This window comes from Macrosteles quadrilineatus, unplaced genomic scaffold (assembly GCF_028750875.1).
Source record: "Macrosteles quadrilineatus isolate MER2022 unplaced genomic scaffold, UCM_ALF_1.0 Scaffold_2__2_contigs__length_208266976, whole genome shotgun sequence".
Taxonomy (NCBI): domain Eukaryota; kingdom Metazoa; phylum Arthropoda; class Insecta; order Hemiptera; family Cicadellidae; genus Macrosteles; species Macrosteles quadrilineatus.
Genome location: NW_026542595.1, coordinates 132,674,012 through 132,699,227, shown reverse-complemented (window position 1 = coordinate 132,699,227; position 25,216 = coordinate 132,674,012). Strand labels below are relative to the sequence as shown.

Sequence of the window (25,216 nt, the reverse complement as noted above, 5' to 3'; positions counted from 1 at the left end):
TATTGACATCATTTTTACCATGTGGCGTTGTGAAAAAAATCATTGAACTATTTTAAAGTAGTAGGGCGATCACATTCCTTTTGAAATAGCCTTGATTGTTTCAATGAATCTTGACCTAGAGTATATTAACTATTGATCTCATTAGTTACAATCCTAACTGCAATTATATTGTTATTATTAACCTTCTTTAACGTTAGTGCTAAGCATAGTTGATAGTTCATTCCTACGTCAGGCATAATGAAGAGGCTAGAGGTGATATAAGGATCCCTCTAATGATAAAATTACAAAGATTTTCTGGTAACTATGGCAACCAAACATTGTCCAAGTGGATGTTAACACTGATACTCAAGATATTCGCAATTGTATTTTGGTAACTATGGAAACTGTGGGCCTCTACTTGACAACAATGATTGTGTACAGGCAATGAATAAGTACAGGTCAGCTTCTTCATTTATATTGATGGATTTCAGATTATTGATGGATTTCAGATATATTTAAACATTCAAATTTCTTCTTTGTTTTTACAGCTTTGTTAAATCAGCAAGAAAAAAATGTAATAATTTTATCCTGACACCAAATATTTTTCCATGTTCCATTGAAATTCACAACCGACAATAATTTGATGCCATATGTCACATGTCACATTTGACATACTTTTCATATCTCAATGATATACTGTAGGCTATGTAGCTGTGAGTGGTGTAACCATTATATATCGTAACACTACCCATCTTCCAAAGGTCAAATCGGACGAAGTAGAGTTAAAAGCATCAATATTTCAGCGTCAGCAACATGGTATTCTTGCTATTTTACTCAGCATGCAAGTTAAGATCACACTGACCATATTTTATCAAGGAAATCTATTATTTTACATAGGCCTATATCTGAATACAAGGTAATTATCAATACAGGGTTTTCATAAAATAATGGGGGGGTTTTTAAATATCTGTAAAACTATTATAAGACAAATTGAATATTTCTTATTGATACCCCTACATCTAATAGCTCGAACAGTTTCGTTTACATTAGTTGAGACAGCTGTGTGGATTGCTGTGCTAATCGACAACCTACTTATTCTTTTAAATAAACTGCAAGTTGTATTTTCTTATAAAGATGTTTTTCGTCAAGAAAAGGCGAAGTGTAACTAAGTAAACTAAAGTCAGTGACTCTAGTATAACGGCCATTTAGGATGTCAAAACATAGTTTATTCTAAAAAAAAATTCAAAACATAGCCAATCTATTATTAGAAAGAATCACAGATGCAGTCTCCATTGTATAAAGAGAAATTTTTACGTGTGGGCTGAAATATATCATCGTCTGGACGTCTGTAGAGCAAGAAATGATCGTCATGTTATTAGCTTTGTTATTTGCTATGTATAAAATCTTTTGATGTCAGGAATTCAACAAAATAGTTTTTTGTATCTTTTCTCGTTTATTTTTATTTCATAACTAAATCACACAATTATTTTATTAAAACCCTGTATAACGTATTACTATAGATTTGTTACTGTAACATGTAGGTGTTTACGAAGTAAAAGAATACCTCCATCACAGCAAACCTGCAGACTAAACGAATTTTCATTAACCTAATTAGGTTTTTACTAAAATATTTCCTTAAAAATGTAAGATTTATTCCATATTTAAATGTCATTATATTTGATGAGTACTGTACTTAGGTTTGTTGATACGGGGAAGAGGCTACATATATAAACAAATTTTAAGGTATAGTGTTTTCGCTCTGGGGATATAAAAATAAATAAGTAAATCGGCCCGGTCTAGGTCTTGCCATGAGACTTACGGTAATAGCTACTTCCCTATAGGGAAATTTACTAAAAACGTAATATTACTGACATATTTCAACCAAACTGAAGATTAATATTTATTCATAAAGAAAATACACGCCTACAATTGGAAAATAATACTTTTGCATCTCACTGACCTCACCTAACCTCATCTTGTTAAGTAACGCCTGTTTGTGTGAATGTGTACATTACTAGTGTGTTTACAGACTACGCCTAAGGTCTGATTCGTACGAAGTTTGGCATGAGGGTACTAGTATCTCCAGGCATTTTTATTTTTTGAAATTTCAAATTTTAATGGTGGTTTCTTCAAATAAACCCATTAAATCGTATTGTCACAAAATGACTCGAGCGATTTTGATACAAATTTAGTATGTCATGTTCTTTTTGACCCTAAATAAAATGGCACATTCCTAATGCTGTAACAATTAAAGTTCAAAAGTTAAATTTTTGTGATTTTACTCATAAAATATCATAGTACCTCCCTTTATCCATTATAAAGTCGTTGACAAACTATTGGGAGAAATTATGTGTCAGCTTGCTGAAATTGGCAGCTCCATGTAGGTGGATGTCTACTTCGGTACAACAAATTCGATGTTTTACCAAGTATCTTGTCATATTCTGTTTCCGTAGCCCTGATGATATCGTTGACTAGGCCTATACACTTTCTCAATTAATTACTCTTTCTACTGTAGGCTGCTATAAAATTTGTCTTTATACGTGTACGCTAGCTGTTCTGATTTATACACAGTTTTAACTGACTAATCCCGTACGTAGGACGGGCTAACACCTCGTTTGGTTTTATAACCGAAATTAAACCAAAATTTTAAAATCTTTCCTAGAAAGAGAGATAAAGTTTTAGTCGACGTCAGCGCAACGAAACGTAAGCAATATAATATGAAACACAAGAAAACAAGCTTTTGATTTTACGATAGGTTGACAAATATACTAGCACCATTGAAAAACATTCTGTTTGATGCATTTTTTACGGTCTTTCAAAATATTTCCTTTTTACAAGTCCTTTTTTATCAGGATAAAATTCTTCCTCACGAATCAAAAAGAAAAGATTTGTATTTTAATATCCAAGTACGTTTTCATAAAATAATAAATTGTGTCAACATCACGATTTCCATTTCAACTGAAAAAATTTATATTTACTTTGTAGTCAAGAAGTCTTATTCAATCAACGTGCCTATTTCTTGTTTATTCGTAATACGTAACCAAGGAAATCGTGATCTTAGCTTACAAAGTTCACGGCCATGGCGGTGTTTGTACAGCAAACGTTGTTTTGTTTGCACAGCAAACTATTGTTTGTTTGTACAGCAGCCAAGAGTCGGTCGGCTTTATGGCTGTTGAAGAAGTTGAGTGAAGAAGATAAATAAACTCAACTGTTGCTAGGCAAGGAGCTCTTGCAAGTGTGTTGAAATAGCTTGGTGGTCTGGTGTGTTACGTTTCGTGGCGTTAGAATTATTTTAGGTTTTTTTAAACGTTGAGAGGTTTTGGCTGTTAATCCAGGTAATGTTTATAAGCGGAGATGGCTTAGGTGAAAGTTGACCAGTTACTGAGGACTGGGACGAGGTTGGATGTTGAAGCAATGCACTTGTTTCCTGAAAGTTCAGGATCCACGAATCAAAGGTTTTAAGCTGTGGGACGTCAATGTCCCATTGTTTGAGTCCGCCTACACTGTAGGATTGTCAATACAAAAACCAAATAAGAGTATGTCTCTAAACCGAGTTGATCTTTCCATAAAAAGGTGTACGATAATTGTATTTTATACTTAGTATTTCTAAGACACCATCAAATTTGTTAGTCATCTTCTCTTCAAACATATCCAAGATGAAACTCCAATATTACAAATCTACAAATAATCAATTTTAATAGTTTAGATACAAATAAATAAAAGAAACAATAATGCTTAATGTAGTCACAGTTGATGCTTTACAAGTAGATTGTGTTTATTTTAGTTATTTAATCGAAATTTGATTTGTTAAAAAATTAGTTGTCAGGAATGCAACGGTTAACATTATTCCTGACATTACACCCTTTCTCCTGTATTTTCGTCAAAATACACCCACATACAACCACATACGCTGTATACAAATTCAAAATAGACAAACCATTCTACAAACCTAATTTAAAACCTCCCAAGAAAACCTCATCATAAAGCAGTTACTCAACAAAATTGCAATAATCATAGGAACCACAATTTGGCCAATGTAATAACACATGGCGATTCTCCATCTGGCCAGTTAAGTGAGCATGTAAAAAGTTAATAACATAGCCGATGTTTGTGTTTTGTACACTGTGCGGGGCGGGCCTGGGCGGCCACTCACCGCTTGTGGGCGGCCGGCGGTCAACGCACCAGCAGCGGATAATCGTATCTGAACGGTCAAATACATCTAGTCACTCCATATATGCAACTCATTCATCAGTTTGATTGTGTTGCTGTCTAGTGTCGTCTCACACTTTGGTGCGGGAGGGACGGGTTCGACTCCCGTCACATCAAAAACACCAATGGGTTTGGACTGCTTTCCCGCATTCAGGTACTTCCTACTGCAATTCCTCATGTGAAGATGCCATTGGCGTGGTAATCAAGATAAAAAATGAAAAAATTTGTTTCTTGATACGTTAAATCATTGAGTAAACAAATTAACTATGTCAAAACATTCATAAAGCACAGTTAAGCCGTGCGTTTATATGTATGTTTTGTATAAACTCTTCAGGCAATAGCTAGAATAAAAAATCATCCACTTCAGGTTGAGAAGCTATGGAATCGAACTTTGTTGACTTTTACTAATGTCTGTAATAAATCCAACTAATGTCTCTCTTTTGCGGATTGAGGAAGGTGCCGTCTTCAATGTACGTACTTTTTAAAGTTTCACAGACAATTAAACCTCCTAATGATTAAGTGTTGTAAGGAGACTATGAACCAACTCATGTTGTAAGATGACTGTTGTATGAGACTCATGTTGTAAGATGGTAAATAATAAGTAGCAAATGAGTTTATCCAGTAGCCATTAAGTGAGGTGTGATATAGTTACATTTTAGGGTCTACCACAAAGATAAACACGTCTTAAACCCTCTTGGTAACTTAACTCTGGGAACCACTAGTCTGTGGAATATGGCCGATACAGGTTAGGGACAGAGCATATCCCATGCATCAATGCCAGAGGCATTTTCAATGACAGAGCACACAGAAGGCACAGTGGTAATATCAGTCCAACAGTGAAATTCTATATCAGTGCCAGAGGATCGAATCGCACCACAGTAGGGAATTTTTTGGGACAAAATAATTTCCATTTTCCCGCATTCTGGCAGCCTGGCTGCTACTTCCTTACCAGGCTGATGTGCCAATCGAATCGTGCCTTTCCAAACCTTACAGGTTGACACTTCTTAATCCCCTCTAATGATTGTGCCAGTCGTGCTATTCCAAATCGGCTAAAGATGTGTGCCAATCGTTCTGGGGATTGCCCAACTCCGCGCAGTGGTCAAATTTAATCCGAGGAAAAGTTTTATGGCCCCCGAAGGGTTCAGCCCAACTCCGCGCGGTGGTCACTTTTAGGGCCGATTCAAACTCCGCGCGGTGGCCACTTGTAATATTAAGGTTAGGTACCCGTCAATTACAGACCCATCAAAAAGTGTTTGAGACAGGGTAAAAAGTGTGAAATGTTAATAGTTAAGTGTAAAATAAATGCATTTGACAATTTAATCAAAATATGTTCCTTTTACAGGAATTTACAACAGTTTACTTATTCGCCATAAGAATAACATGAGAATTTAAAAATAAGAATTCTTTGGAATTTTTTCTGTAACTATTATGGCGCTTTTACGCTTCGATATACTGAATTATTTGTTTTTAAGCTTTACAAAGTGGTTTCAAAAGAAATTTCAAACCGTTATACTTTCATAATATATACATAAGCCCCCGTTCACATGGTTCAATCGTGCTGGTTTGTGAACTCGTTCGAATAAACGGTTTACACGTTCACACAAAATTTAATCAAAATCACATCATTTTGCTCGAGTTATCGTGCTAACAGACTTACATATATCCACATAATATATATATACCGGTATATATATATATGAATTTGAACGGATGGTGTTTTCGGCCTTTGGGAAATAAAAACGAAAAATTTAATCAGTGAGTCCAGGTCTTACCATGAGACCTACGGTAATAGCCTATTCCCTATACAGGGTGATTGATATAAGTGTGCCAGCCGTTTTATTCGAAAACCATAAGAGATATCAAAAAAAGTTAAAAGGTAAGTGCCTTGGATTTTTTATTTAAAAAATTATAGTCAAGCCAAAAAAAATATTTTAGCCACCATTTTTCCAATATGGCCGCCAACTTTGATTTTTCTTATGGAACACCCTGTATTTCATGATGTATTCTGGTAGAAAATGTAATTTTAGGACGATTTTATTCTTGTAATTATTTTCATAAACCTAACCGTTTCAAAGATAATAATGGTTTAAGTTGTGAAATTTTGAATGGTTTTAGAGTAAAACAGCTGGCATGCTTGCTTATAAAGGCTTATTAGGCCTTTATCGAAACTCTTTCTCATGCAGAAATTTCAAAACTTAACCATTATTATCTTTGAAACGGTTAGGTTTATGAAAAAAAATTACAAGAATAAAATCGTCTTAAAATTACATTTAACAGATAAAATTACATGAAACAGAGATACAGCCAATTTGTTGAAGCAATCTGTGGTTGTTTACAAGACTAACATTTTTGAATTTGGTACTCAAGTTTATCAGTAAGCTCATAAACCCAGTGCTAATGTGAATGATTGAGTATTGTAGACTTTGGAACATATAAATTTACAGTCACTCTTTCTCACGGGCTTTTTAAAACTTCTTATATTAGTGGTTTTTAAGCTTCGTCTCCTGTTTTGGGTAGGCATATACCTTTTTACTTTCCCTTTCTTATAAATGATTAAAATATATCATAATTTCAAACTTAGAGCACAAACTCTCATCCGTCAGGGTTGTGAGAGCCAAAATTGACCACTGCGCGGAGTTGGGCATGTGCCGCGAGGGACCCGAAGTGACCACTGCGCGGAGTTGGGCAGTCGGTTTTGACAGATTTCTGACCACCGCGCGGAGTTGGGGTAAGCCCATCGTTCTACGGCCGATGATTTCAGTGTCACAAAGCTAAGGCCAAAGCCAGATAATCAATGCGTATTCCACAATGCCAATGTCAGTGCCATCGTCATTGTCAATGTCAGTGCCACAGTGGCATTGGCCAGTCTCGTGAGTTACGCAATGTGTCCAGCCTTGAGCCAGAGACGCTCACCTTCACAACGGTATCGACCAGTGTTTACTGCCCTGTCTGGAACTGGAACCGCTAATCCTCCAGAGAAGATAGTTACGTCAAACTTTCGCATGCGAGATAAACTAAATCTTTACACTACTCCTTCCTTTGGTTTTACTTATTTACGCCTCTAAACTTAAAAAAAATGTGTTTAATGACAATTTTCAATTTGTGAATTAATTTTATTTTAGGGTGCTTCCCACCTGAAGTCGCCATCAGATACCAGATCATAAAACATTGTAAAGATTGTATTTACTTTAAAGTTATGGGAAAGTTTGTAATAGGTAATGTAATAAATAACAGATTCTTTTTGTTGAGTTAATTTTTTTATACATTTGACTCCTCTGATTGTTTGTTGTGATCATTTAATGTGTTAACCCGCATTGTTCAGATTTTCTACCAAACATTTTTTTAGTTCGAGTTAAAATCGAGTGAAAAATACATTATCAAATTAGAAAATCATTCAAATCATCTTGCGCTAAATTTATTGGACAATCACGACAAAATTTACAGACTGAAGCGACATGCTATACTGGACCTCCCATTCAGATTCGACTAAGCGTTATCAAAATTCTCTTTGTTAGCTAGTGTTGACAGTGGTCAATCACTAGCTCACGTTCTTCAAGTTCACTTTTAATGTTGAACGGTTTAACTTTGAACGAATAATAAATTAAATAAAGTAAAAAAGTTTTTCCAACCAGAAAAGTATTTTAGATTCCAGAACCAAAACATTGAGAATCTCGAGTTTCTCCAAACAGTGATGGAACTTGGAACTGCCGAAAATAATTAATTGAAAGCCTTTGACGTTTTCTATTTCATGTCCGATTTGATTATCCTTATCGTATTTCAGGTCTTTCCTACCTTGAAGACCTCAGGAAACCTCATTTACTATTCAACAATCGAAGATTTCTCCATCAATCTATAACAACATAATGCTACACCAAAGATAAACTAACAAAATAGTTGTTTGAACAGAACTTCTAAGTCAGTATGCTTATAATAAGCCAAAGAGACCTGACCATGTCCAGCTCAATCCCACGTTACGTAGTACAAGGGCCAATGACATCGCATCACAATCAGTCTCATTACTGGACCTCTGTGTGGTTAATTGCCTGCAACAACGAACCTACTGACCGAAGCCAACCACTGTAGTAGAGGATGAAACCGACCGTGAGAGAAATTATTGCTTGTTTCTGCGATTCTTCCCGAGATAAATGAGATTAAATCCATCAGGGCTACATGGCCCTCACTCAGTCTACACTTAGCATGCATAAATTTACTGCGAAAACAATATTTTTTATGGAGAGAGGCCCTTTGACATTACAACGTGAGAGGTCATTGATGATGTGTACAAACGTGGAACGATCATTATACATATCTATATCCTATACTCCTATATGTATCTCGGGGAGTGAACTGGTCTAGTGGTTAGAGCGCGGGACTTCGGTCCAAGAGGTCCCGGGTTCAAATCCCACCAAATCACCGAAGGATTTTATCTAAGTGATAATGCCGCAACCCCTAGGTCTAGCCTGAAGTAATGTGAAAACAATCCCAGGCTTGTGCCTAGCGTCCTAAGACTACAAAAATACTTCTATATGAGCAATGTTTACTTGTATGAATGTATGTAGCCTATGCTTGCTTTCACAAAGATCTCGAAAACTGCTTTGAAGATTTCCCTCTAGTGCTGTAAACATTTTCTATGGCCTAAAAAGGATGTTCGTTTCTTGCAGTTAAAACTGCCAACAAAAATCTAATTACGTAAAGAATGTTTAACGTACAACAAAAAAGATTACAGTGAGCCTTATGGGTTACCACTTTGGAGACGAAATAACGACGAAAATCGTAAACATCATCAACAGAATAAAATACATTTAACAGCTGATTATAAACAAACATTAAACCAAAGAGGCTCTTAATTTATTACTGGAGGACGGTGAGATGCTACCCTACAAGTGGGAGCTACGCGTTATAGTACAGACTTGGTCTCGAGTCAGTGATAATAGTAAACCGGAGACGCCGTTGGTTTATGGGATGGGAAGCCGAGCAACGCTTGGTCCTTCTAGTACAATATAAAGCTAATAAGGATCGAGATTTTTTTTAAAGCCGTAAGCCTCGCACCCCAAAAAAGATGAGGACAAGATCAGCTGCATACTTGTATGAAAGTCTTAATGTGAGACTTCCAAAAAAAATATGTGGACACGAACCTCAAATTTTGAATTAAATTAGATTTAAAATTTTGAAGACATTTATTGTTATTTACTGTTTGTTAGTTTACTTTTCCCTGAGTTAATCTTTTTATTCTCATTATAGATGTTTACATCACGATAAAGTTTTGATTCTGTCACTCAGTTTATTACAAATGCACAAGATATTTTAATTAAAATAAGCAATAGTATAAATTTGCCTGCAATAATCCATAGAGCGTAAATGTTTTTTACAGTTAGTCCCACACTAGTGCGAAACGTGGTCAGATCAACTAGTAACTTGTAACGCCTTGTAACTCTTTTATACTTTAAAATTTGCTAAGTAATAATTTTATCCGTCGTGTCAGATGCAAAATGTAAGATCTATTCCCCTTTCAAAACATGTTTGCATGTCAGAGTACAACAACGTTTCTGTCTTGAGAACCAAAAAAATATAAACGTATTTAAAATGTCAAGGTCACAAGAGTAATTAAACGTTAAATGCTACCTCAGAAAAAAAAGATGATACAAACAGATAATCACACTCGCTCCACAAGGTCGTTTAAGATAAAGGACAAGGAATGATTTGAATCTTTAAATCCTAACATTTATCAATCTATGTATCCTTATAAATTGAAGACCGGTTTCATAACTTAAAACGTGGTGTAATGTGACAGCTATAAGCTGTATTCAGCTACAGCTCGTGAGTAAATATTACTAATTATTTACTCCTTGAACTTAATGTTGACAGTTAACGTTTTCCACAAATAATATGTTTGGATATTTACATAAAATATTGGTGTTATTGCTTGTTTATGGCCAGTTGTCTGAAATAGCGGACATATTTGCATAGCAAGATATGCATTGTAACAGGTTTTAAAGGAACTGAGTAACTAAAATAATAGAACAAAAAATAACATGGGTACTTTGTTGTAAACAGATATTCAGAAACTCATGCACATCTTTATAGGCTTGTCTAGAATTTTAAAGGTATCATCAATATTATTGTTTCTTGTTGTGAAATTTACAGTTCTACAGTTATAATAACAGTGTGTTTTTATATATAGATAGGATGTAAATGTTATTTTTCATTAAGAAATAAGAGAATTTTTGATTTTATAAAACTTATATCGATAACCGATCGTTAAATGTAATTAATTTTCAGTAAGTTATAAACAAATACTTCTTATAGTGCTCCTGAAAAAAATTATATAGACAAAAGAATATCATTGACTTCATAAAAAGACAAAGACAATGTCTTTGGCACACCATCAAGTTTATAATTTCTATTCATATATATACTATATTTCACGCCAGAAAACGCGATACGAAGTTTCCCCTACTTGCTAATTTATAAAATACAGCCAAACCAAAGACAATCTTGTGTGTTTAACCCCAACCCGCCCCCCCAAAACAAAAATCAAGAAAAAGAAGGATATATATTTTTTCTAGACTTTAAAAACAACAAATTTAAAAAAAAAACTTTCCTACAAATGTATTAATCACAAAAACTAACAAACTAAAAGAGAAACTTGTGACATAGTCGATGACAAATATTCTGTACTACATGGCTAGAGGAACATTAGCCATAACACAAGTATCAATTCCAGCTGGAATCGTAAATTTATCAACAAAGATGTTTGTTTTATATTTTACAAGAGCAGTTTCGGGTTCGTTTGAACTTTCAGACATTCAGGACATAAATTGGATACTAAACATCTTGCTTGTGTCTGGAAGCTGTCTTGGCAGTCGTCCTTGTCAGGGACATAGAGTTGAAACATTTCAAGGATGTCTTTAGGAACGTCCAACTATTGACTTGGGATGTTGAAGTTGGTACTGATACACGTCATTGTTTTATTCATTGACTTGTATTTTTATTTTATCCATACATGAAAACAATTTCTCATGTTTAACAGTGGCATTAGCATATTTAAATAAATCTGCAGGATTCTAAGGATACCAAAGAGGAGGACCCAGCTTACTTGTCACTTTTAAAGGTGTACGTAATTGAGTGATTCATTGGCTTGTATTTTTTTGGTACGGTTGCCTACATAACCATAAGCAAATAAAATTAAATATATTCCAACAGCAGTGCTGCGGTTAGCATAGGTTCTGGCGTCCACCGCTAGGAGTGCCGTGTAGTTACGTAGTGCGTGCGACACCTAAACGGCACTCCTAGCAGTGGACGCCAGAACTTATTCAAACCACATCACTGCTGTCGGTGTATATGTTCTATTTGTCCATGACATATCTAAACAATTAAAGTTTCTGAAAACCCCCATTTTCAATGCTTCTAGACATAATGAACTAGCCCAGTCCAAATGGTGTTTTGAAATGGAAAGTTTTGGGTGTAATTGTTTTCTTTTGTTTTCTTTATGTTTTCTTGGGGTGTGCTGAATCCAAATTTGAAGTTATCCAACAAAAATTTTATCGGCAAGTATGAAATTTTTTGTAAAATAGGGTGAAAATTGTATTTTTTTTCTAGTTTTTGGCTCATAATTTATCGAAGAATAATTTTTTCCCAAATATCATCCTATACTAAAATAAAGAGCATAAAATTGTCTACAGTTTATGTATCTATAACTTTTATCTACAACAAGAAGTGTTTATCAAACTAAATTTAAAAGGTCTGCAAAATTCATTGATTTAGGAAAAAAGCAAAATTATTTCCGTTATGACTTCTCCAGAACATAGATGTAAATGATAGATATCACATAGATGTTGATGTGTGTGTGTTCATAGGATGTAAAATAAAACGTCCCATAAATCTTGTTTTATTTATAAATATTAAACCCTTTTAATTTGAAAATACATGTACACCAACATAATGGTAGATACAAATGACTTTGATTAAGTTAAACTTTTTAATTTCTCAGAGTCTTCTTGGCCAACAGTACCCTGATTTCTGCAGAGCTACTTTCAGGTTCTTCTTCACCTAAAACACCTTTCAAGATTTGGATCTTCAGTATGTGTGAATGCTTTACATAAGGCAGACTTGGCCCCTTTCCTGATACCAAAGTCATCGAATAGAGGCATTGGGTGCGGGCATAGTTCGTATTTCAAAAAGCCTTCAAGTTTCTCATCAGACTGCTTGGCAATTGTCATTCTGTAAACAATAGTAGTTGGATTGATAGGTACGACTTAGGTCATCATGTATTTTAAGGGAATGGATCATTGTGGAAAGTGGCAAAACTCTCTCTTTTCTGTAAAACTTTACATGTTGAAAATCACTTCCCACGATTGGAGTTTAAGCAATGTGGCCAATCTCCTTAGCCTTGTGGCAGTTTATATTGCTGTCTCCCACGACACCTGAGCTAAGAGACGTCAGCGAATGGTTTGCGTTGCGTAAACCAATCATCTAACTTTCTTAAATCATTTCCATCTCTTTTGATTCTAGCTTCTCTCATTTTAACTTTTTGTTCAGAGCTGATTAATGTCACTCCACACATCTACTCGATTTCTTCGCAAATGTTTTGTAGTGAAGTCATTCCTTTGTTCATCTGCACAGAAACCCTTCACTTACACCACGGTCATGGGTAAGCGCTCCAGAAATTGTCATTACTCTCATAAGAAATGGTCTATGAACATGTCCGTCCAAGATCCACTCCAGAACTTGTTGGTCCTTTGAACGGTAAATCCAACACCAATAAACTTTTAATATTCCTCAGGGCTCATTTTGTCTTTCAACGAGTGCGCCTTAGACGAGGTACAGATTACAGCACTTAGCATACAAGAAATGTACACTTGCATGGAAATATGGTAGCATCTGATAAATAACTTTGAGGTGAAGGTTGCAGTTTGCCGATCTTTCAGCTTTTCTGATCTGGAGCAATAGCACTTTTCGTGTTATCAGATGCATCCCCCCATTGCATGGAATTTATTATATCCATCCAACGTACGAGTATTAAGAAAAGTTGTTGTTATTCATTGTGACCCTTGGTTGAAATATATAATTGATAAAATAGAAGAATTATCCAACCACAGTTGCTGGTATGACAACTAGTTTCGTTCCTTAGAACATCTTCAGGTCATTGTATGCACCCACATCATCAATGTATTAATACATTGTGGTATGTCAAAAGATTCTTAATAACACTGTCAGAATCACAATAGTAAAAACTAGTCATGTTGATCAAATTATTAAAATTGAATAAAAAGTTATAAAACTGGTTAAAACTGTAAAGGCTGGCCAGCACTGTCTTATCACTGTCACTGACTAAATAAAACACCTAATAGTAACGGAGAAAAACATACATTTAAAATTCCCATGTTATTCTTAAGGGAAATAAGTAAACTAGGCCTATAATATTTTGCTTGTTATGAACATATTTTGATAAAAAGTGGAAAATGTATTCATTTCATACGAAACCATTAACATTTAAAACACTTTTTACCCTCTCTGTTGCAGCAAACCTAGGTACTCGTTAAACCAATGCTATTTAAATGGGGAACAAATTCAATATTTTTAAAGTGATGTTTAGAGTAAATTGAATCATGCAAATGAAAATTCACTTAGGCTGCAGGTTTGCTGCGGCGGGGGTATTTTGTAATTTCTATTAATTACTTTGTAGATAATGTTTCTGGTATCCATTTTCTGGAAGTAATAAATGTTAAATATTCAATGTTTAATAATTTCTGAATAAAATAACTTTATTTATATTAATATAAATCACTTATCATTGGTTCGATTTTCATCACCAGATAGTCAATGTATGCGGAACTTTATGCTCTACAATTCATTTATGATTTGTTTTTTTTTTTTGTTTTTTTGTAGGCTAGACGGTTTTTTGACGTTTTAGCAAAATCTAAACAATAACCCTGAATTTCAAGGTTTTTATGGTCCCAGGTCAGAAGCTCACCTGGAAAAATGGGGTAAACTTCAAATCCTTTTACTTCTATATAAATAGAAAGGATTAAAATGGTCCCCAGCTTTCCAGGAATTATTTCTGGGCAAAAACCTATTTTACTGGCCTATAATTTAAAAATTGTAAGCCAAAAACTAGAAATAAAGCATTTTTTTATGAATTAATTTTTTAATTCACATTTGCCGAACTAATTTTTGTTGGAAAACATTAGATTTGTGTTCAGCAACCTCAAAAACATAAAATAAGCCATAAAAAACAATTACACCAGAACTTTCCACTTTGAGCCCTTTTTAAACACCATTTGACTGGGCTAAACTTAAACTGCAAGAATTTGAGTCTGAAGACGCCAGGACGACACGCCGCTGGGCGTCGGCGTCGCCCTATACAAGAGTCAACCTCCGGACGGCCTTCGGGCGACTTTTTGCATCCTCAGTGTTAATGTTAAGGCCGTCCCTGCATACCCGCGGTCGGCGACGTTTTTGTCAATGAAATCTGATCCTGGCAGACAACACCTTCAAATAGTTTGCAACCGCAACTACGATATCGTCTTTCGTTATTTTAGGATTTTGTAGTAACGAGGATGAAATTTGATTTAAAAATGAGCGTGTTTTATGTTGGCTAAGTTTTAAGCTACCAACAATATTTTGGAATGTCTCAAAAAGTTGAGCTTTAGGTCAAATAAATCTCACAATACATTTGAAGAAATCTCTCCACAAGAAAACATTAAGAAGTGCTGTTGTAGTTTACAAATAGTGTGAGAATTCTATTTCTTCGTAATACGTTTGAAGGATTTCCGGGGTTTTAATTCAGGCCACTCAGGCCAAAGGTGCCGGCCATGGTTTTTTTTTTACTTTGTTAACTGATCCACAACGCTCCTTAGACATAAAAGCCTCTAGAGAAACTTTGTTTTAGGAGAAAATTAGTTTTCGGACATGAAAAAATGATTATTACTGTACTGGATAACATGCTTACAGGCCAAAGACGGCTGTCAAGTCCCAATTAATATTTCCCATCAATTATATATAATCAACCCCTCAACCCAAATACACATTTTTATATTTACAAACACAAACACACACAAGAAGAAAGAAGTCTGTCACATATGATTATAAGGCCCTTATAAGATAAATAAATGAAATGGAAAATTGCTTTATTTGACTAAATAAACTGTTTACAACTGATACAATAAAAAGTAAAAGAAAGTGTTTATTGTTGTAAGTGCTAGGCCAACTTCAAATATTGTAGTTGTATATTAGGTTCTTAAGACCCTTAAAAATGTTATCAGTTTTAAAAACAATTAATGAAGCTTGTTCCGAATCTTTTAACTAAAATCGAAGTGGTACAAAGTAATTTTTGTATAAACACCAGAACAATAAAGACATAAACTTATTTAATAGCATACATTCAACTACCTCCGAACAAACACCCACTATTTCACTCAACACTTCTTTTGTCCCAAAGTTTTTGCGGTTACAACAAAGGTAAATATAGCTCATTAGACCGAGTACTCAGTGGCAAAAACTCGCTCCACCACTTTTGTGCGACCTACGCCAATATTGTGAATCCACTTTTTGTTCTCTTTGAACAGAAAAACCTAAACCGCAGTTTGTCCGTGATAAGATCGTTGCTTACATTATTGTATTGATCTCATTAAGATAGTTGGCTGCTAGGTGGCCTTCGGTGTGGTTTAGTATGTTTTATCGGTAATGTTAGTTTTTGTTGCAGCATGCAAGAATGGTGTCGTTTGTGGAGTACAATAACCTCTTGGAGCACTTTGACTTTCGTTTTGAATATTTAGGCCTAAAGTGAAGGCAAAGGTCCAAAAATCTATTAAAAACGTTATAAGTATGTTCGGATGAAAATAGACATTTGTCACACTTAGAAGCTAACCTTCATGAAGAAGTAAGCTTTGCTTCTCAAACTTTCATATATTTACCTAGATTAATCAGAAACCCCGTTTACATTTCGTACTACTATTGGCATTATGTACATGGCATAACATTGTAAAATTAATTGGATATGTCTATTCCGACTATAAACTAAATAATTGTCATAACTGGAAGTACATCTTTAGTTTTCTTTGTTTAAAAAGATTCATTGTTGTGGCTAGTTAACAAAAAGGCATACAAAATAAAGTGAGATATGAGTAGGCAATACACCTAATAAACGTTAATAGTTTGTCTATGTAAGTGCTTTGTGGTCAATTGTACACTTACCAATAACGAAATCATGTTGATGATCTTGCTGTGTGTTTACACCTGAAACAGGTTTAAAATAGTTAGGAATCCCTCCATCTTTTGCATATTGTATTTTAGGATTTAATATGATCCATGATTCAAGGTTTGTACAATACAAAAAATATTGCAACAATTTTTGCTAACTTCATACCAATATCAATCACATAAGTCTAACATCAGTGTGTGGAAATATGCCAAGATTACTTTACGAGTTGCATTTTAGCTAAAGAGGATTGTTTAATCTATGGTTTAAGGAAGTTATACTTGGTTCTAACTGCACAGTACTGAAAAAAATAATTAAAATACTGAGATACAAATGAATGTACTGCAACTATCTTTTTTAGATCAAAATTCACAAACATGACGTGTTATATTGGATTAAACTTAAATGAACCCTTAAACCTAATACAACATGGGAATTGATCATTTAGCACGATTGCTTAGCTAAAATCTTATTCTGACTTTGTATATGTCCCATATTTTACTAAAGAGAATGGGCAGTTTTCACGTCATAGATTAATTACTTTTTGATCTAACAGGCTTTCAATCCTGACTGATGAAACAGCTGGTCTTAGTCAGTAACAAAGCTACACAAGGCATCTCACTCCATTCTGATTCTACAGTACACTCATCCTTCACTCATATTTGGGGTAAAATACTAACATAGATGGTGCTTTATCTCATATGATAGTAATAATAATAATACAAAAATAATACATTCGGTATTTACACATTTTACTTCCTGACAAAACATTTTTCTGCCGAGTAACACAAGTCTTGTGATTAAAATATTGTGTGATTTACCAATGTTTTTATTAATATAAAATAAGGATCTAAAAGTCGTAGTACGCTGATGATAAACATGCCAAAGGTACAGGTGTTTTCAATTAACTTTACATTACCCAAAATCTTCAAAAATCGTAAGCTACATTTGCACAAACGTGGTTTCGCTCTCATCTCCAACCACTAACGGAAATGTCAAGTGATAAAAAGATCTCAAACGATCCTTTGCACATTCAAGGTAATAAAATCGTCATTTGCTCTAATCCAGGGACGCTATAAACCCCTGGCGTATCCTTGTCAATGACCTGAGAGTGGGAGGTTTACCGCCACCGCGTCCAACAGCTGATCCAGTTGATGTAATCAGCTGATCACCTGATATGTCACTTTTGATGTGTGTGGGTGAAAGTGAACAGTTCACTGAATCGTGAGAAATGTGGATGATCTAGTGTTAAAAGCGCGGGACTTCGGTATTGAAGACCGAGTTCAATTCCGGCCATTCGATAATCGCCAGTGAATATTATTATCGATTAAATTAAAACATGGACTCAATACAGTATTTTTATCTATGATTGGAAACGTGAGTTTAAAGTTTAATAAGTCTTTTGTTGGTGTCCAGCTTTTGCTTTTGATAGGACCATATAAAAATTTGATTATATTTATTCAATACTGACTCAACAAGATGTAATTTTCCAGATATGTGAAGGATGAGAGTCGAATGGATGGGATGATAGCTTTGATTGATTTAGACTAGCTGTTTGTTTTTTTTTTTATTTACATCATTATAGCCCAATATGATAAGGATAGCTAGGTTCAATTTCAAACCAACAAAAAGAGTTTTTTTACGGATGGACTTGACGTTTTGATTATTAGGTGAGAAATATAAGCAGCTAGGAAACTATGTGCTAGCTTTGTGATAAGGCCGTATGCATAGGTTCAGAACCCCCTAGGGTACAATTTGTAAACGTAATACTAATTTAATAATACTAAAAATAATGTTAAGTACTATTTCAATGTAAACATTAAAAAAGTATTTTGGTTTTACAAAAACGCCAATAATGTAATTGACGTAAAGGTGGCTTTGTCTAAGGTAGCGGACATTTTTATAAATTAATTTAAAAGCAATTATTAGTACAAAATTTGGTAAAATATATTTACAAGGAGTCGTTTGAGTCAGTATTCCCAAAAAAAACTTTAATACATTGTTGTGAAATTATTTATAAACAACTTCTAAAATTACAGCTATATTTTTTTTGTACGTCTTGTAAATTCAAAGTATTGATATGGAAAACCTTGTAAAATGTCATACAGCTTTTTCATTTGTAATATTTTTATAACAAGCTTTACTAACCTAGATGTAAGTAATGTTAATGCTGATGCACTGTTTTATATACTCCTGGTTCCCAACCGTTCGTTAAAGTCTTCTAGTAATGTGATTGCTCAGAGAAGTAGAACTTAAAACAACGGCCAAAACATTTCCCATTCGATCGAAACAAGAAATTTATTAGGTTATTTTTAGTATGGTCTATTTTCATGTATGTATGACATGTATTAGGTATAAGCCTGAAATGTAACGTTTTGCCATTTTTGTATGTATATGTAAAATGGAGTTTTCCGTTTATAAATTAACTAGAGGTCGTCCAGTGGTCGAAACTCGACCAAAAATATTTAATGTACAGACTTCTTTATTTTCATTCCACACTTTGAATAGAACATGTGATTGGAGTTTCTTTCATTTGTTTTGATTTTCTGTTTATATTTCGTTGTTATTTCGTCACCAGCATGGCAACTCATAATATCCATGTTAAATTTTTCAAAATTTTAAATTCATTTTTTGTGCTTATTTTTGAGCCTATTTTTATTTATAAAGGGATTCTGCACACCTACAGGAAAATAGTTTTCTAACAGTATGCGTAGATTTTCCCTACGATGCACACGAGCTGAGAAAAAAGGTTTTAAAGAAACATGCTTGCCTATTAATATATAGATAGATTACAGTAATTAAGAAAAAAGGAGTTGTAGCCATGAAATGGGTTAGCATGTTGGCTAAGCATAGATGTTAAGTAAAAAAAATACACAATGAAAAAATATTGATTATGCCTATTGATAAATTTAGAGAATATTTTGGTTAGGAATATTTTTCATGCTGATGCAAAACCTAATACGGAAATCAACACTAAGACTAAACCATACACCGATAAACATTTGTATGAAAAATTAAATTACATAGAGTTCAAAGTATATTGTTCCCTTGATGGTTTTGGTAAAAAAATTGATAGTAATTTAATTAAGTCGCAAATGGTTTTAATTTGGACCAAAAACTGCTAATAGGTAATATAGCAATATTTTAATATAGTATCCAAACTGCATATAATTTATCAATATGAAAAGAAATCTAAATATTAAAAGCCTCACTTAAACAGTAAAAATGAATAGTCACAAAAATTCAAATTTTTAACATGGTCGACTACAAGAAGTTTAAAGTCCAAAGTACATAAACTGTTTGAGCTTTTTGAAGTAATTAATTAAACGATAAAATTTACAGAGTAATTGTAATCCGAAGAAAATTTTTGGTTCATATTCTAACGATCTGATCAAAACAGTTAAGACAGAAATCAAATAATTACAGAAATTAATCCAGGTTTTTAGCATAACACAATTTAACGGTACATTTTTCATACAACACAAAGATCTAAATAAGAAGCAACCCTTAACATTTTTACATAGCTAACAGCCTAATTAAGCGTTACATTTCCTAACCTCTAAGCGTCGCCGGCTGAGCACGTGGGTCTGCTGCAACTGGAGGACCTCGTACTTCGCCCAAGGAAGATCCTGAATGACTGAGCGATGCTCGGACCCCTCTACCTCCACCTGGCGCTCCAGGATACGTCCCGCCAAAACGACCAAAACCTCCCGCTCTTTAGGGAATTCCGCTCTGGATAGTAGCCTACCGACAAACTAGATTAGGTTAGTGTGTTCAAACGGAATTTTTAAAATTCTTAAAGACCGTGTGAGTTAAGACTTGTCGGTTTCGATTTAGAGTGGAAAAGCTTATTATGTATATTTAGTATAATACTTCAACAGTTTATATCAATAATTAACTCAGAAGCTAAGCTGATAGTAACTTAAATATTTCTTTAGCATTTATTTAGCTGATAAAAATGTGACGATTAATAAATTATCCTTCCATATTTTAAAAGGTATTTTTATTTCAATGATTAAGTAGAGTATACAGCAAATGTTATATGCATTAAGAGAAAGATGTGACAAAACATAATAATACTACAAGATTATTTAAAGTGGGACCAACTTGTACTTAAAAAATTTAGCTATTATTTAATTTTCAAACTAGGTTTTTATTAATATTTTGAATGTTGTCTAGTAAGACAGATTTTAATGTGGCTATGTAGTTTGATGTTAATTTCGTTTAAAACTTTATCAAATTAGTGTAAAATCGCTATTAAAACATACTAATTATTGTGATATAATGCCCTGCTTCACAAACCTGGTAGTTTGAGAATATTAAAAGAATCGACGGGTCAATCATTATTGCTATGGTCCCTCTATAAACCCTCCCCCCCCCCCCAACTATATGTGTTTACAATATCTATAGTTTACATAAAATATTATGTACTGTAGAATGCTAACTTTAGTTTACCATTGAGTTGAGTTTAAATTGAACTAAATTGAGTTTCTTACCACATTTATTTCTAATTTTAACTTTCACTTCAGTGGGAAATCAAATAAATCGGTTAATATATTGTAAACTACTTTTTCACCACACTATGATGTTTTTGGCTGTATTACATACGTTAATTGGTGGCTGAAAGTTACGTTTTGCTGGCCATGCCAGCTGTCATCGTAGTTTGGGGACCGAGCAGGTTTTTACATCCCGGGGCCGCAAAATCAGCTGTCCGCTTGCATATTAATTACACAAACAGTATCCATAGCATTGAAATAGAATTGTTTTATTTTAACCGTTGCCTAGCAACTGTTTATTATTATATTTGCTGATTCCTGAAATTACTTCTTCACATAACCTTAAAGTTGCGTTGACTATCAGTTTTCATTATTATTATTGTGAATAGTAGTAGTGTGGTGAAAAATAGTGTTCGTACTACGGACCGAAAATGGTTTTGCAGCTCTCGATCGATTTAAGTTCTCGACTTCGTCTCGAACTTAAAACTGTCTCGAGCCGGCAAACCCTCGTTTTCGGCCCTAGGTACGAAATATACTATTTTTTAGTTTTTACCGTTTTTCCAACTTTTAGGAAAACGATTTTTATCACGTTTCTAATCTTCCCTGACGTCCAAGTAGTTTAAAAACTCCCGAACGCACTTCATGTTGGATAAGTTACTATAGCATAATTTAAAATCACTATCTAAATTCTACCACATTTCCATTACTAAATATGAAAACAAACTACTATCTGGAACTAAAATTCAGGTTCAATACAAAGGTTGCGCAATGTTTGGTACCTAGAAAGTAAGATCGACTGAACTTTCGCTGAGGACCGGAGACCGAGGACAATATCTGCCCACGCCTGTAGTCCTGGAGTTCTGCCAATCTTGGATAACGGAGGACTCGGGACTTCGGGCGTGTCCTGACAGGACCGTTACTGTTCAGTCAAAACAATCCTTGTGCTTACTCGGGACACTGCTGTAGAGGTTAAAAGGCAGGACCTCCTGTTCCAGAGGTTTACGTTCGAATCCTACCAAACACCAAAGGAACTCTGTAATTTTGTAATGCGACCTGAGGGTTTGGAAGCCTCTTTAAGCTACATGTCAACTTATTTAAAACGAGGTATGTGCAAGAATAATAGTGTCTTTGTGACTAAACCCCAACCCCAATTAAAGCCTAAGATAATTTATTGAATTTACTTATAGATACAGTGAGAGGATTCAGCTTAAGGAGGGAGAGTTTCTTTGTACTTCGGGCCAAAGTTGTATGAACACCTTTAATTATTTTGCTTCTAACATAAATGAGTTAATCTTTTAAGAAAATATTTGAGAACTTAACTCGCCTAATTAGGTAATGGTTAGTGGATCATTCCAACTATATCCGTTTTCTTTGAGTGGAATTTAGTACTTGTTTTTAACCTGTTTTTCATTTTTCTACGAAGAAATTCGTTCTGTAAATCCATTTTTGTACTGTCAAAACACTAGAATAGTAAAAATATTTGTCATTCATTAATCACATTTTTTTAACTAAAAACACTTTTTTGTGTATTGTGTACAATGCAAAGACCCACACACACATAGTGGGGTTAGGATATTATATGTACAATTCGAAAGTCTTCATAAAAAAATAGAAACATGAATATTATACTTTGCATTTACTCTTTTTTCGATGTTTATACGTGTATTTAGTGTTTCAAATTGTTCTGTTGCTACACACTGTCATTTCAAATGTTTTACTTAACAATTGCATACGTCATAACATAACCAACTTTCTCTTATTGCAGCGGACGCAACAATGTAATCGATCAAAACTGACAAGTTGGGTTAGGTTAGGAACACACTGACATTTTCACTTTTCTAATTTCGTTATGGAATCGATCCCTCCCAAAATCGAGCCTCTAAAGATCAAGGCTTTTGTAATTTTGAGACATGATTAATAATCTAAGGTGATTGGTCGTAAAAATTCCAATATGATTCTGTCACAATATTTCACCTGAAAGCGTTTATTGAATATAGTATAAACAGGATTTAGGTGTTGGTTATTTTTTACATCCTACATGGGGTTCTAGGAACCTACAAACACCTAACTTATTACATAACTTAAATTCCCATTTTATAACAAAAACTGTGTTTTTACTATTTGACAAGTATCTAGTGAAAATAAAATAGTAGTTTACGCAACGATCGCGTAAATACTATCTACGCGAGTCGTGTACACTTCTTTACCTACGACCGTTTTGTAATTACTAACAATCACTTCTCATCTTATATACTAAAAAAACTTTTGCAAAACTTACGACAGCTAGCCTGACTTTACTACTGGACCGAATTACACGCGGTTGGTACCAAATGAAAGATATTTACCTGTAGATGTGCAGAGTCCCTTTAAAAATTAAAATAGACTCAAAAATAAGCACGAAAAATTAATTTGAAATTTTGAAAAAATTAACATGGGTCTTATGGGTTGCCATGGTGATGACGAAATAACAACAAAATATAAACAGAAAATCAAAACAAATGGAAGACATTCCAATCACATGTTTTATTTACAGTGTAGGGTGAAAAGATCGATGAGTGAAAATGGAGAAGTCTGTACATTACATATTTTTGGTAGAGTTTTCGATCACGGGGCGACCTATAGTAACCAATATAATAATAAACGTTTCTCATGGAGATTGTTTTAAGCTTAAGACAGACACCCTGACCATACTACTGGACCGATTTACACGCGGTTGGTACCAAATGAAAGGTAATTGTCTTTATATTTGCCCATTTTGCTTCAACTTCAGATATTACTGGACTAAATGTTATAAAAACGGAAATTAAAATATCTATTGACAATTTAAAATGGGGTAAAATTTTTAGTCTATTAAGAGTGAGATCTGGGGTTATTGGACCGATTTACATGCAGGTTGTGCTAAATAAAAGGTAATTAAACTCTATATTTTCCCATGAGCCTGAAAAGTTTACTATTCCTTTATATCTTATAAACTAAAAAAACTTTTGCAAAACTTATGACTGCTAGCCTGATCATACCACTGGACCGAATTACACGCGGTTGGTACCAAATGAAAGATATTTTCCTGTAGATGTGTAGAATCCCTTTATAAATTAAAATAGGCTCAAAAATAAACACAAAAAATTAATTTAAAATTAAAAAAACTAACATGGGCCTTATGGGTTGCTATGTTGGTGACAAAATAACAACAAAATATAAACAGAAAATCAAAACCGATTAAAGAAATTCCATCAGATGTTTTATTTACAGCGTGGGTTAAAAATTGAGAAGTTTGCACAATACATACTTTTGGTCGAGTTTTCGACCACCGGGTAAGCTCTCGTAACTTCTAAGAGAGGTTATGTTTTCGTTTATAAAATCTCGTTGCTACTGATAGTGATGCAACGATTCATTAAATTGGCAGCTGATTAGGTCTCGCCACCCTAAGTTGAGGCAGTCCAAACGGTGTCGTGCCAGAAGCGACCGTGCCAGAAGCGACCCGTGCCACTAGCGACCCGTCAATTTTCTACCGTGCCGCTAGCGACCCAAGAATTTGTGGCGGGAGGCGAGTAATGAATTAACGCTGATTCAACTTATATTCTTAACAAAAACTAAACAGAATTTCACTATTAAACCATATTACAGCGATTTGCTGTCACATTAAATACATAACAAAATATTCCCGCCACAGCAGTCCTGCAGACTAAATTTATTCCCATTTGGGGAAGAAAAATAGTTTTTTATGTAAATTGTATCGTATAATTCATACGATTATACATTTACCAACACATATCCATAAATAATATAAGCAAACTATAACAGTTTGTAGACTCCAGGTGCATTTATTGTAATAAAACTATTTTATCTTTATTCGTTCGTGTAATGTGTGTGAAAGTTGATGGATATTAGTTGACAATGATAAGTATTTTTTTCCAACTGCAATGTTTTGACAATGGCGGATACAATCCGAAACACGTAAACAACCTACTATTTGAGCTGTTTGTCTGATTATAAGGTATGTAAACCTATTTATCACATTGAATATAACAGCTCAGGAGCTAGAATGGAAACGAATTATAACCAAATTACATATATTTTTTACGAGTGGTGTTTTTGCTCTCTCGGGACATCAAAACGTAAAATTTAATAGGTACCGGGTCTAGGTCTTTCAATGAGACCCACGGTAATAGCTTATTCCCTATATGGAAAAGAGTATTCTAACACAACAAAATAAAGAAGATTCTGAGGTTCCTAGTCATACATAGTACGACAGCTTACAACCCCTGATGTTGTTGAGCTGCTATCACGAAAAATGACCAAGACGTCTCTTTTGACACAAGGGGGGTTGGAATAC

General features: G+C 34.2%; 1 protein-coding gene across 1 annotated transcript in view; it reads right to left on the bottom strand.

The window, feature by feature from the left end:
• Positions 1-20,019, bottom strand: part of LOC128986521 (uncharacterized) — a 28,898-nt gene extending 8,879 nt beyond the window's left edge. Inside the window, exons 1-2 of the mRNA XM_054406929.1 lie at positions 19,945-20,019; positions 16,384-16,425 (exon numbers count right to left, since the gene is read on the bottom strand). Of these exons, the coding sequence (XP_054262904.1) occupies positions 16,384-16,398 (15 nt within the window). The 5' untranslated portion in view covers positions 16,399-16,425; positions 19,945-20,019. The remainder of the gene's footprint in view (positions 1-16,383; positions 16,426-19,944) is intronic.
• Positions 20,020-25,216: the final 5,197 nt, after the last annotated feature.